A 14,874-nucleotide genomic window follows, 5' to 3' on the forward strand; every position below is an offset into this window, starting at 1 on the left:
CTTGCTTTCCTCTGTCACCGCTGCTCATTCAACCTCTCTACCTTTCTCCTGCTCTCTCACTCACTCCTCCTCCTCCCCTCTCTATGTCTCTATCCAACATCCCTCTCACTCATTTTCTACCTTCTGCTCTCCCTCTCTCATCCTCTCTCTCCCTTGTTCTTTCTCTCCGTCTCTCATCCTCTCTCTCCCTCCTTTGTTTCTCCTGATAAACATTCAATGTGCTGTTTTCACATTAGATCGCTGCATTTAGGACAGTGTCTAACGCCTTTCCATGTGTTCATAATTCAAGAATGAAGTCTATCAATTCCAAATGAATGTAATGCTTTTCATATGTTGGATCCACAGGTTGTTGATCAGCGAGCGGAACAGATGGCCATCGGCATATACCACTGCCTACAATACTGCTGTGTATACTAATGTGTAGCCTCTACAACGACTGCATATACTACTGCATAAACTACTCTATACTTCTGTGTATAAAGACAGACTGAGACCACATCGACTTGCCACGCCACGCATCAGCAGAAATGCATTATTTTTAGAGTGTTTGTTTTACGTATGTTTTATAGAGTATTACAGAGTATTTGAGTATTACTGTATAGGGGAAAGATAGATGTTCTTGTTCTATGGATGTAAAATATGACCAGACAGCAAGCTTGCTGTCAGTGTAAATACATAAATTCATCTATCTTTCCTTCAATCTATAGAGATCTCTCTGTCTGTAAGTCTCTGTATCTCTCTATGTAATTAGGGTCATTTAGTAGAAATGTCTGTTTTCCATTGCGGCCATATTGGATCTCATGTTTTCTACAGGAGGATGAGCAGTACATTAAGCCATTATTCAAAATGGCTTCAGAGGGGCTTGACAAATTGGAGGTAGATAGTTAGAGTTGTTTCTATTTTGTGTTTAATTTAGATATCAGAATATTATTGATAACATGTAGCTGATGTCAATATCAAAATTAAAAAGATCTGTAATTTTGCAGTGTGACCTAGAGGGTAAATATCCTTAAAAATGTTTGAATGCCGTTAATGAGCTTTGTAAGTTACCTGAATTGTATTGGCATTTGGAGCAACATTTAAAATGTTCTCCTAAAGGCTTATGTTTTTAAAGCAGCCATGTGCCTGGTCTATAGTTCCTTAAGGAAGAATGAAGCATTAAACATTCTGGAAACTGCTTACACATCATTTGTTGTGTATTTTTACAGAGACTATCCTCTTTGAGTGATAATATTCTGGTCAGAACACGTGTGGGGATCAAATGTGTCGAAGGATTGTCAATATTGACTATTTTGGGACTATTTAGATGTTATTGCCATGTAGGCCTGCTGCAGCTTCAACGCGGATGCATTAAACAATTATATAAATAAACACAATCAGCAATTTGTTTGTTAAATTTTATTAGTTTGTTACTATTACAATAAAATATATTCAAATAAAACAAAATATTTCGATCACTTTCTCCGTTTGGGAAAAGCTCTTCTTCGTTGTAAGACAGGGCGGACTGTCGACTCCCAAGAAAAAAACAGCTAAACAAATGAAAACAAATTCGATATCATCAGGAACCAATTTCACAATAGTAGCATTTTGGACCTCAACATAAAGCAGAAAATATTTGTTGAACTTGTTTGAAATTTATTTTTTGATCTTGCGGTCGATAATCACGTCACAATATAAATATACTGTACACACCGTTCTCTATGTTCAAACCCCAAGATTAGTGTGTGTCTGCACAGACGCTGGTCGTTAAGGCAGGTGGAGTGATTGTCGACAACAAACGTGATACAAACTTGATATAAGACGGATTCAAAACAGTAGGGCACAGTGTTTTAACACAATCAACTTTCCAAATTGGCCTCGGTTTTTTTTTATTTTTTTTATATATATATATCTACATATTTGAGGCAAATCATGAATAACAAAAAAAAAAAAGAAATACATTTCTGAACACATTGTAGAACCACGGCACTAACTTGAGGGTTTTTTTTCTCCCTTTGTTGTATCAAAATTGCTTTTTCCATTTCGGCCTCACTGAGTTTCATACGACAGTCTATTCAGTTCCCCTTATAGAAAGAAGGGAGGTCCTCACGCACAATGACCATCACATAATGAAAGAGTCAGCGATAAACCCATCTCGCTACGGTTTACCTACGGTGGGGAACAAAAGAAGAGCGACGAAGACGTAAACCTTTCTTCATTTATTGATTGATTGAATGATGGGTTCTGTGTGTCTTCTTTTATATTAAAAAAAAACAAAAAAAACAATTGCAACACATACATAACAGCGGAACATTGGCCTACATGAACAACACTGCTGTTGTTCACGTGTTCTTTGCAGTGTACACATGTGGACGTGGCGCTTTTCCTCTTCAACCACTCCTCCTCCTCCCCCAGTTCCTCCACTCCCACAGAGTTCCGGCAAGAGATGGTTTCCTTCCATTCAGTCTCCCACACAGCAGTAACACTCTACGCTTTAGTTGTCTTGCGCTCTCTCTCTCTCTCTCTCTCTCTCTCTCTCTCTCTCTCTGCCTCCCTCTCTGTCTATTATAATCTCTCTCGCTCTCTCTCTCTCTCTCTCTCTCTCTCTCTTTTTCTTGGCTTCACCCATGAAAGAGTTGGATGAATAACCGGACAAAAATGTTCCCTCCATTACTATGTGTGTCTTTGATATATTAATATATTAAAATTAACTAAATTCAACAAAACTATTATTATTAACTGAACCTTATAGACTATATCTTTGATAGTATGTTTTGTTTCTTGGCGACAGACACGTAGAAGTGCAGAAATATGAGTTGTTCTGTTTAGTTTGTTCCGCCCCTCGAACATCCGGTACTAGGCCTGCTATCTTCTGCCCTTAATATAATCATTTTATCTCCCATAGGATTTGAATGTGGTTCTTCAATTAGATCTTAGAAAGTGAGCTTCTTAAGCGCATCCAAAGGTTGACCGATGAAAGGTTCGGTTCAGTTTGAACGTGTGGGCCCGTAATAATCTGCTTGGAGAAACCAGGCTTTAGAAAGCAATCAAATGTAAGGGAACGCAAAGATCACATGCTGTCTTAGTGGTTTCATCCTAGATGGTAGAACGCAGACGCAGCCTGTCGGTGTGAAAAGACATGAACACATCGTGATCAGAGACTCTGCACTCCAGCAAGCTTCAAAAACATGACCTACCCTCTTCCTTCCCTCAGGAATATTTAAAATTGTAACCCCTCGTAGAAATATGATTTTAACAGACGTAATCTGTAATTAGGCACTTTCCAATACATCCAGATACATTCACTCCATAGAACTAAGACCTGTTCTGGCATCATGTGTTCACTATGCGCTAACGGAGGTTAGCATTCTTAACATCTGCGGAGCTTCAGACATCAGAGGGGTTTGCGAGGCAAGTGCCTTGCATGGATACAACAGCGAAAGAGGCGCCGGAAGCCGTTTATATACAGGTTTTCGACTGGACGCCTCTTAAGACAGAAGTTAAGCTTCACAGATTTAGAGGGGTTTTTTTTTAGAACCAGAACTGGCTCGCTGCGGACGTGAAGCATCGCGGATCTGGAGTCTCCAGCGAGCCGAGCCGCCGCAAACGCGACACACCTGTACAAATAATTAAGAACCTGCTTCCAGTGAAACTATACACACTCTCTCGCGCTCACTCGCTCTCTCTCACATACAGTCAGGTCGGGTGCACGTGAACGGCCCTGCGCACTTCCCCCCCCACCCACCCCTCACGCGCAGGCCTGCTTGGCGTGGAGCATCTCGATGAGCAGGTTGTTGCAGGGCACCTCCCCGCTGAGGTGCATGTAGCACAGGTAGTCCTCGGCCCCTGCGCTCAGCGCCCGCAGCTCCGGCAGCCGCAGCACCAGCTGGCCAAACTTCTCCTGGAACTGGGGGTAGGCGGAGAGGGTGTACTCCAGCAAGGCGCCGTTAACCTGCTCCTGGACCCCCTCCACGAAGGCCTGGTTCTCCAGCAGCTTCACGTCTGGGGCAAGGGGGGGGGGGGGGGGGGGGGGGAGAAGGGGAAGGAGAGGGTTGAGCGGTTTAATGCGGGGGGCGCAGAGTCGTGCGTCGAGGTGTGTTTCGACGACGGGGGGAGGAGGGGACTCGACGGAAGCCAGCCAGTTCGGAGTCACGACGGCGACGGAGACACGCTACGGGTCGAAAGGTGTGCGCGTGTGCGTTTGGGAGGGAGGCGGTGTGTGTGGGGGTGTGGGTGTGTCTGTGTTTATGTGTGTGTGGCGGTTGCGTGTGGGCGCAGGGGCGTGTGAATAGGATTATGTGATTGTGGTGTAGCTGTTATGTGTATTTGTGTGTGTGTGTGTGTGTGTGTGTGTGTGTGTGTGTGTGTGTGTGTGTGTGCGTGTGTGTGGAAGGTTTGTGCGTAGATGTGTGGATCTGATTGTGTGCGTTTTTATGAAGATGTAGGTGTGTCAATGGTGTTTTTTATTGCTGTCATCATTGTGGGTGGGTGTGTGTGTGTGTGTGTGTGGTGTCGGTGTGTGTTTTTGTCAAACATTTCATTTTGTACAAACTTGAGTCTTCCTTCTAGGTGAACATACACTGAGGCTGACAATAGACGGCGTGTATTCACTCAGCTGAGCCCATCCCTGGGACCATTCATTCTGTAATTAATTGTTTTGAGTCTATGTTCTGAAACATCTTTTCAGACCGCCTGAGGGCAATTAAATTACCCCCCGACAAACCTGACTCTGAAGATGAAGTGGAGCGCCGGAGCCAAGAAGCCGATGGCAGTGACAGCAAATATTTTCCGCCTGCGACAAGTGCTCCGCTTATTCAAAGGCTCTTTGTTCCCTGCCTCGCTGCCGCTAGGCCTCATCTCCTCTGGGAATCCGGGCCAGCGACGTCTATGTTGGTTCCATATGCACACGCCACTACATGAATGTGTTTTCAGCCGTGGAGTGATAGACCCTTCCATTACGCTTGCCTTTGAACGCAATTAGCGGGGAGAGGATGTCTTTGTTAATGCTGCCTTTTATAAACCACCGCCCCCCCGCCCCCCCCAAAATGTATTGAATCATCCCATTTAAGATGAAAGGACCAGTTTAGCAAACACTTCTAACCTTCGATATATATCGGTGGAGAAGATAATCTGCGATTGTGAATGTCTCCATTAAAATATTTGGACGGCTATTCACAGCCTGCCCGTGACTCTCATCTTCTCACTGGTCATTAGCTTATTCTCCCGTCCTAGCCCACAAATGAGTGGGCTCAAATACACACATGTAAAGATAGTGGTCCTAGCAGAGAAACGTATGGGGGTTTGGACAGCATATGGCTGAGGATGAAAGCCCAGCATACAGGCATATAAGACACGGATAGATGGTGCTGATAGCACAACATGCGTTGCTTTGGATGGACTATTTGCAAGAGAACACTATGTTCAGTTTATGTGTGTGTAGGGTCTGTAGGGCGTGTAGAGTGTGTAGGGTGTTTGAAGGGTGTGTGGGGTGTGTGTGTGTACGGTGTGTAGGGTGTGTGGGATGTGTAGAGTGTGTAGGGCGTGTAGGGCGTGTAGAGTGTGTAGGGAGTTTAGGGTGTGTAGGTTGTGCAGCTTGTGTAGGGAGTGTAGGGTGAGTAGGTTGTGCAGCTTGTGTAGGGAGTGTAGGGTGAGTAGGCTGTGCAGGGTGTCGGGTGTGTGTGTACGTTGTGTGTAGGTCGTGTTTGTTCTGTAAGGTGCGTAGGGTGTGTATAGGTTGTGTTTGTTCTGTGATGTGTACGTCGTGTAGGGTGTGTAGGGTGTTTAGACTCTGCAGGCGACTCACTGGGGTTGAAGAGGAGCAGGAACTTGAGGCAGGCCACCTCCCGCCGGTCCACCTGCAGGGCCACGAGCCTGGCCGCCAGCTCCTGGCTGCGCTGGACCAGGCCCGACAGAGTGCCATCCGCCTGGGACACGATGCACGACAGCTCCACCTGTCAATCAATCACAACACGTCAGGTCAGCAACTGACAGCTGTTCACTGAAGTCAACGGCGGGATATTTGACTGGCCTGGTTTATTGCATTTTTTTTGCTTTTAGATTGGAATTTAATATCATAATGTAATGTATATAGAAATATTTACTGTTTATATTGTTTGTATTTTTTTTATCTTGTGTAAATCTCTCATCTACTACTATTCTGTATGTTCTACTCTGACTCCCTCATTTCTCATGTGGGGTTTGTATTGTGATACAAATCTCATCTTATCTACGGACACTCAGCCCTCACATTGGTTGTCACAGGGTTAAAATGCAATGGATATGGAGATAAACTGCCCTAATTGAGGCACATTTACACCGAAGAATGGGCCCCCACTTATTGCAAACTGGCAAATTTAATATTGTGAAGGATTTAAAACAACCTTTCCTGACATTTACATTCAGTTCGCCACAGACGTTTGACCCCATGATGGGTCTGATAGCTGCTACGGAGCACGACACTACTTAGTATATATATGTGTGAGAAAAGCTTAAACAGATAAATATAGTATGTAATATATATTTTATCCACTTCCAAGTTTCCTAGCCTCTAGAGTCTGGGCTGCCATTCCGAGGCAAATAAAGGGACTTCTACAAATACAGTGGACTAAACAAAAGCTGAACAAGAACAAAGAAGAAGAAAGACAAATGTGGGTCTTGAAGGGCCTTTGCCATTGTTCTTTCATTCTTTCATAGATTCTGAATCATTTTTTAGTTTTTTTTCCCTTTTTCTAATACTTTCTTTCTTGTTAACTTGCATTCATTCATTTATTCATTAATTATTTATTTCATATTCATGCTCTCCATCTTCCTATCCTTATCCCCAGGTCATGTGATGAAGGAATGAACTGGTGACTCACTTCCTGTCCGGTGACCAGCAGCAGGCTGTCCTCCTTCCCATGATGCACTTGTCTGTAGATGTGGTCAAGCACCAGCAGCTCCGACCAGCAGTTATGGAGAAGCTTCATCTGGTCTCCCACCTTGAGACACACACAGAAGTCAGGTCCAGTCAGTGCTAGCCCTTTGTGCCAGTTATAGGGTCTCAGAGCGCACCACAGGCCACGTCATACAACACACTCGTAACCCGACCAGTCCAAGGCACACAGCGTGTGAATTTCACGTCTTTCTAGCATGATCCAAAAAAACAAATAGAATCCTACTGTTTTAGCGGAGCAAGGCACAGATCTATTTCAACACGGAAATCCCCAAAACATTATTTTGCATCTTTCCTGACATGGCGGTAGGTATGCCTATGGCTTAAGTCTACTAAAGGAAGAACTCCAAAATCCAGAAGAAATTGGGGGAACAGAAATGGATCCCTCCTTCCAGGGACAGAGAACTACCCATGACCGCCTGATCCACAGCTGAGGCCTGACAGGCTAGCTGCGGAAGGTACATGCTAGGCCAAAGCTAGCATATAAGGCTACGGACCTGCTCGAGTGAAGCTAGTGATGACTACATGTTATGGCAACGCTAGTGTACAATGCTCATGACTTGCTACAGTGACGCTAATGCTAAGTACCTGCTATGGCGTTGCTAGCATAAAATGCTAATGTCGTGCTAGAGTGAAGCTATTGTGAACTACATAGTATAGCAAAGCTAACATAAAATGCTAATGACATAACAGAGTAAGGTGAATGCTATTTACGCTAGAGTAAGCATAAAATCTGCTATTGTCGCACACAAGTGAAGAGGAAGACGGATATCAAGAGAACATGTGATAGTGTGCTTGCGTGTGCGTGTGTGTGTGTATGTGTTAGCCAAAAGGTTTGGCAGAATGTGTCGATGCCTTGTGTCTCATTACTCTGTATTCACAAGCTGTTGACCTCTTCAACCCAATGACCCCTTCCTGTGTGTGTGTGTGTGTGTGTGTGTGTGTGTGTGTGTGTGTGTGTGTGTGTGTGTGTGTGTCTGTGTGTGTGTGTTAGATTAATATTGTCACACACTCTACTGTCTATAAAACGAAGGACACCATGGTCAATAATTCTGCAGCTGGTGACACACACATACACACTCGTACAAAGCCCCCCCCCCCCCTCCCCCTCCCCCTCCCTCAGACCCAGACGACACTCATCGGACATGGGTCCCACAAAATTGCAAGCCAGCCCCCCCCCGACACACACACACACACACACACACACACACACACACACACACACACACGCACACACACACACACACACACACACACACACACACACACACACACACACACACACACACACACACACACACACACACACACACCGCCCCTCCCTCCCGAATGAAACTATATATCTGTCAACCAACGGTTCAATCACGCGTTGCGTCGCGGATCTGACACCGTCTGTGATTCATTGGGTGGGGGGGAGGTGGAAATGCCAGGTCTCGGCGACCTGACTGACTTCCTGCCTGAAACACACACACACACACACACACACACACACACACACACACACACACACACACACGTACAGTGGAGGACTGCTCGGGAAAACTATGCAGAAAAAAAAGGGAAACAACCTAAATGTGTTCAAAGAAAAAACAAATAAATGACGAGGTCGAATATGGTATTGAAATAATATGTAAACAAACAGAAGACAGGAACCGTGATAATTTTTCCCGCCCATTAAATATTTTTTTCTTATTAAAAAACCATCCGTATTTCCAATAGCCATGGATTTTATTTTTTAACATTATAGTTATAATCATAGAACATTCCTTGTCATGCCTGTTGTTGTCATAACGTGGCCATGTTGCTCTGCAAAGCTTCACATCATTGACCATGCAATGAAGCTTTTGTGAACATTTCACCGTATGTCCCCGTGCGCCATTTTCCACTTTCAACAGGTGAAGCTCAGCTCAAATAAGACGCGGGGAGGCAGGCATTCTAAGCGCACAATAGAGTCACACAATCCCCGCGGTCGATAGCTTCCAATCCCATCTGTATTGAACAACAATGTAGCGCAGCGTTGAGCTGAAATTCCCCCGTTATCGGCAGCAAGGAATGCAAGTTTGTTCGCAAATCTGTTCGAGGGAAATGGCTCTTTCGCAGAAGCTCTCAGCAGTGCGGGCTCACACACTCACACACTTACATACACACACACACACACACACACACACACACACACACACACACACACACACACACACACACACACACACACACACACACACACACACACACACACACACGCATGCCCACATGCACACTCACACGCACTCTCAAATTCAGCCTCACACGCATTCTTGTATACACTCCTGTCAGCAAGATGAAAAACGGACTGAAATTAGAAATGGTTCACACACACACACACACACACACACACACACACACACACACACACACACACACACACACACACACACTGCTAGAACACGTGCACATTACTGTTTTACTCGACTTCAACTTCACCTCTTTGTGACCAATGCACTCCCTGCCTCCCTGAGTATAGGAGCCCAATATTCACTTATTAAACATTCAATTCAATGTAACATTTAGTATATTCTCCAAAAGATAATCTGCCCACAGCTACAGTTTAACATTCAGAGTATAAAGAAGCTCTTCTCTGCAGGCAATCCTCTCCCTCCCTCGTATTAAATGAAGAGGAGAGGAGGAGGAGGAGGAGGAGGAATAGGAAGAGAGGGGAGGAGGAGGAGAATGGCGAAGATAGAAAGGGGGAGAGAGGCAGAGGAGACCACACGAGGAGGAGGAAGAAGTAGGAGAGATAGAACAAGAGGAGAGGGGAGGGGGGAGGAGGAGGAGGAGAGAAAAGGGAGCCTGTGTTCTCAATGCATTCAAATCAAATGAAAATGTCCACTTATTTTTCTTTGTTTTGGAATGTATCAAAACAGTATAAGATTAAAGGGGTAAAGCTACGGGAGAACGTGACAAGAGATGCTAGTTTGATTCCAAACAGAGCCTTTCAATCTCTGTACATTGCAACGTCACATCGCAATGACACTTTGAAGAGCATCTGTGCATTGGAATATGAGTTACTGTGTGGGAGGTTATATATTTGTGTATATATATATATATATATATATATATATATATATATATATATATATATATTTGTTGGTAATTGCTTGTCTCTAAGGCTGTTGATGTGGTCAGGGAACTCACATCTGGTAAGACCATCTTCTGAAGGACTCCTCACCCACACCCTCCACCGCCTCCTCCCCCGACACCCTAACATTCTGATATGGTCTCGAGGTATTGATTTACTGATTAGGGGAAGAGAGATTCAGCTCGTAAATCAGGGAGCGACGATTAACTGAAAGCATCACCAGCATCAGACACGACAAACGCGACATCGCCAAACAGATTGGAAGACTGCGACACAGATGTGCGTGCGTGTACGTGTGTGTGTGTGTGTGTGTACTGCTAACAGGTGTGGGTGTTTTACAGTCAGAAGTTAGACAGGCAGACAGAAAAACATAGACAGATGATAGTTATAGACAGACAGACAGACAGACAGACAGACAGACAGACTCAGAGAGAGAGAGAGAGAGAGAGAGAGAGAGAGAGAGAGAGAGAGAGAGACGTTAACAGACTGACAGAGAGAGGGACAGGACGGACAGGATACAGACGGACAGACAGACACACAGGCCCCTCACCCTAAGCTCCTTGAAGAAGATGCAGCTCCTGGCCCACTCCACGATGGAGAAGAGCGTCTGGTCCGCCATTCGGCACATCATGCTGAAGGTGCTCGGGCCCTTGTCCTGGCGGCCCCTGGGGGCCCCCGAGGGCCCCTGCTCCTGCTGCAGGTGGGCAAGGATCTTGCTCTGCACCACCGTCTCGTCCGGGTCGCAGCGGAGCAGCTCCAGCACCAGGGGGGGCAGGCCGGGCAGCTGGGGGGAGGGCCCCGACGAGGGGTACAGGTCGGTGAAGGGGTACCCCGCCAGCGACTCGGGGGAGCTGGTGTGGTCGGGACACTCGGCCTTGATGGGCCGGCCAGGGAAGGCGGTGTACTGGTGGTAGGGGGCGGGCAGCGGCATGTGGGGCTGCATGGTCATGGCCAGCGAGGGAGGGGCGTAGAGGGAGCCGTCGTAGTCCATAGTGGTGATGGGGGCGGGGGTGGAGGGCAGCAGGCTCTTGGGCAAGGGGGCCCCGGGGTGCAGGGCCCCGCTGAAGCTGGTAAAGTCAGTCTGCAGGGGGGAGCTTGGCGGGAGCGTTGAGGTCTCCAGCTTGAAGCCGCTGGAGCGGATCAGAGCTTTCTTCTGCTGTTTGAGGGCCCGGTCCCGCTTGTACATGGGCCCGAACTTGTTACGGCCCCCGCGCATGCGGTCCGCGCGCACAGCTGGAACACGGCAACATTAAGGACCAAGAGAGGAAAAAAAACAACAACAACACGTGGGTTTAGCAATGGAACACGCGGAAGGAGACATTTAAACACAAACATACAACACAAATATACTCAGACGCACTACGACAACCGATTCTGTTTCCCGGGTAAGCCGAAAGTCTATCGCCGAGAAAATCTAGAATTAAATATAATGTATGAGAATTGAACTGTCCTGCAAGCCGTCATTTAGGATTCTGGGAGAGTTAGACTCTCCCAGACTAAATAGAGTCGTTGATTTAAAACAGCGCAGTTGTCTCTTGGGGTTTATCAGCAAGTGAAGAATGCGTCGTTATTCTGGTGCGGAAGCAGGTGCTTCTCTGTAGGGCGGTCTGGGAATTATTTCAATCCGCGGACATGCAGGCTGACAGCAATTCCAGCTCAAATAATTAGAATTTAGCGGAATTCAGGATTGGCCTTTTTGCCCAGCTCTGTAATTGGCAGATACGATGACTGACAATAGCTTTACAAAGTGCTTTTTAAGAGTTGATTTCTGCACAAAAGAAAAAATATATTTTACGGGTTGACAAATATATGTTTCACCTTCTAATCTCATTCCAACACTGAGACATTTCTGGAAGCGGCAGAACGGACACCTCTTGCGCTGCGTCTTGTCTATTTTACACTCCTGGTTCTCAGCGCAAGTGTACCGCTTGTTGTTCTGCACGGTGCGCTTGAAGAAGCCCTGAGAGAACAAAAAATGACAGCGGATGAGTTTAACAAAATTAGAGTTCAGCTGCCTATGTAGACTATAACAAAACAAATAAGCTACACTGTTCATTTCACTGTTCACTTCACCGTTCATTTTCAAAAGACTGCTTTTTGATTACGTGACATTCAAATATAATAATACGGATATTATTATTATTATTATTATTATTAATAATAATAATAATAATAATAATAATAATAATAATTGAGTAATAATGAAAAATAAAATAAATCGTCATCATCGTCATAATCATAATAATGATAAGCTTACCCTTATAATAATAACGATAATATGTATAGGGTCTAATGCGGATAATAATCACATCATCGTAATATTTATCATCATAATCATCATCATAATCTATAAGAAATAGGCTTACGCACAGACCGAATGATCCGTATTATACATATATGATGTTAATACTAGGCCTAGGCCTATATGAAATACAGGAAAAACGGTCAAAAGCAAGGTTATGTTAAAATATTACTGTGAGATATTCTCCTTACCTTGCAGCTCTCACAGGTCAGGAGCCCATAGTGGTATCCCGACACTTTATCTCCGCAAACGGGACACAGCTCTTCCAGGTCTTCGTCATACGTGTATTCCATAACCTTCAGTGTAACACCTATTATTGATATGGACCACAACGAAAACATCACTCTTCCAATCAATCATTCAGGAATCGACATCACATCATCACATTCCCCAATCACGACTTTCCAATCTAGACCCAAATGGCGTCCTTCTGTTGGCAATTGGTCGAAATTGCCCAAACTAGCCTATATAAAAAAGTATTTCCATATGTATATTCAAAAAGCGAGATGGATAGAAATCCAAAGTAAATATCAAAGTACTTAAGCAATTTCATTTTTGCATTGTATAAACAAAAACGGGGAACGAATCGAGCATTACACTTTTTTCCATATCGAAATTGGTCGGCTCACGAAATTGCATGATAAATATATAATTATATATATATATATATATATGTATCATATTATTTAACATTATATCACAATGAAAAATCAAAAATGTGCCACCTACCCTAATGTAGCCAATCTAAAAAATACGTGTATGAATAATAACCTATTTTAATAAATAATCTCCATCCGATGCGCCGTACACGCGCGGGTCAAACAGCTCCGAGATGCGGTGGACGATCCGTTCCCACCACACGCTAATAAACCGACTAGAGCTCGCGCTCTCCAATTTACAGTCAGATGCACCGCGCGCGAATTTAACGCGCACGACAATCCGCCTCCAATAGTAAACAAGAGCTATGGTTCAAACGTGCACATGCAGCATTGGTGTAGAAGACATAACTAAATTGTTACAATATGTCTGGCTTAATACCTTTCTTGTCATCATTGTGAATCATTAATTCGCTCTTAAAATATTAATATTAACAATACCGTTAGTAACATTGTTGATGTTGTGGTTTGTTTTTAGTTACTAGGCCTATAGGCCTATATATTATCCTATTTAAACTGAAAACACTAACGAACAATAAAAGCCTGATTATAACCCCCTAATTTATTAACATAATTGTAATAATAGTAATAATAATCGTTATCATAATTATACGATTAACAATAATAATAATCATAGTAATAATAACACATATAATAATAAATATAATGATGATAATGCTATTATAATTTTCGATTTGTTGGAACTATCAGTGTTTACGAATACTGGCCCCATAAATATATATACATCATATATACACAATATATATATAATTTAAAAAAAACAATTATTATAATTTATATATATATATTAACAAAACACTAATAAACACTAATATATAATATATATAATATATATAATATATATAATATATATATATATATATATATATATATATATATATATATATATATATATATATATATATATATATATATATATAGGCCTATATATATATATATATATTGATACTCGTTGACATACTCATTGACAGTGGCATTTTTAGGCCTTTGATTATTCGTATCGTATTGTTATTAGGACTTTTAGTATTTTTATTATTGGGTTGCATTTGTTGCATCGGGACCAATCGAACATGTTCTTTGCAGACGTCATGATGAAAGGGAAAATGATGATTTCACGACCCAGACTATAATCAATACTTTCCATCGAGCATCCATATTTTGTCGGACAATCGGTGATATTAAACCTCCCTCTCCCATCTCTGTAGTTAGCTGGCCAGCTCCGTGGTCGCTTTTTACCGCGGGAAAAACAGATTGATATAAACCATCGTTCCTGAACTGGTATCCTCCGAACGTTCATTGGGCTTACCTTGCGCTTTGTCTCCCAACATTTGAGGACGAGAGGGGCGCCAGCCGCGGACGGACAATAAAAAGCAGACCTCGAAAGATTCTAAACAGATGTTATAAAAACATGTGATAAATGGGATTTAATCCACGGAGCGGTGCGCGCGCTGGGGTTGCCTGGGAGCGGCGGGGCCTATTGGGAGACGGGCAGCGCCTCGAGGATCATAAGTGACGCTCGAGCACTCGCTGCCTTTCCCTTATAGTGAAGTTCAGATGCTAAAAGTTCTATTGGTCGTTAGAACCACGTGACGGGAACCAACGGTGCGGAGCATTCCTCAGCTCATCTGCGATGCTGATGTTGGACGTAGTGGACACATTCACAATTGACAATATATAATATATAATATATAATAATATATAATATATAACATATTATATATATATATATATATATATATATATATATATATATATATATATATATCTGTATACATATATATGTAATATAGGCCTATTAACGAATATATAGGCTAGGCAATAATGTAGGATTGTATTCATATCCAATCGTATACTATGTATACATAGGCTA

At 43.5% G+C, this 14,874-nt stretch overlaps 1 protein-coding gene across 1 annotated transcript; it reads right to left on the reverse strand.

The window, feature by feature from the left end:
- Positions 1-3,727: 3,727 nt before the first annotated feature.
- On the reverse strand, positions 3,728-14,332 carry nr5a1a (nuclear receptor subfamily 5, group A, member 1a; the record flags this gene model as incomplete). The annotated part of the gene is made up of 7 exons (XM_084468059.1): positions 3,728-3,981; positions 5,783-5,930; positions 6,837-6,956; positions 10,576-11,258; positions 11,844-11,985; positions 12,519-12,637; positions 14,311-14,332. 7 exons carry the CDS (start codon positions 14,330-14,332, stop codon positions 3,728-3,730), a joined length of 1,488 nt encoding a protein of 495 aa, XP_084324185.1.
- Between the last annotated feature and the right edge of the window lie 542 nt (positions 14,333-14,874).

The sequence above is a fragment of the Micromesistius poutassou genome (genome assembly GCF_964030765.1).
Source record: "Micromesistius poutassou genome assembly, chromosome: 5".
Classification (NCBI taxonomy): Eukaryota; Metazoa; Chordata; class Actinopteri; order Gadiformes; family Gadidae; genus Micromesistius; species Micromesistius poutassou.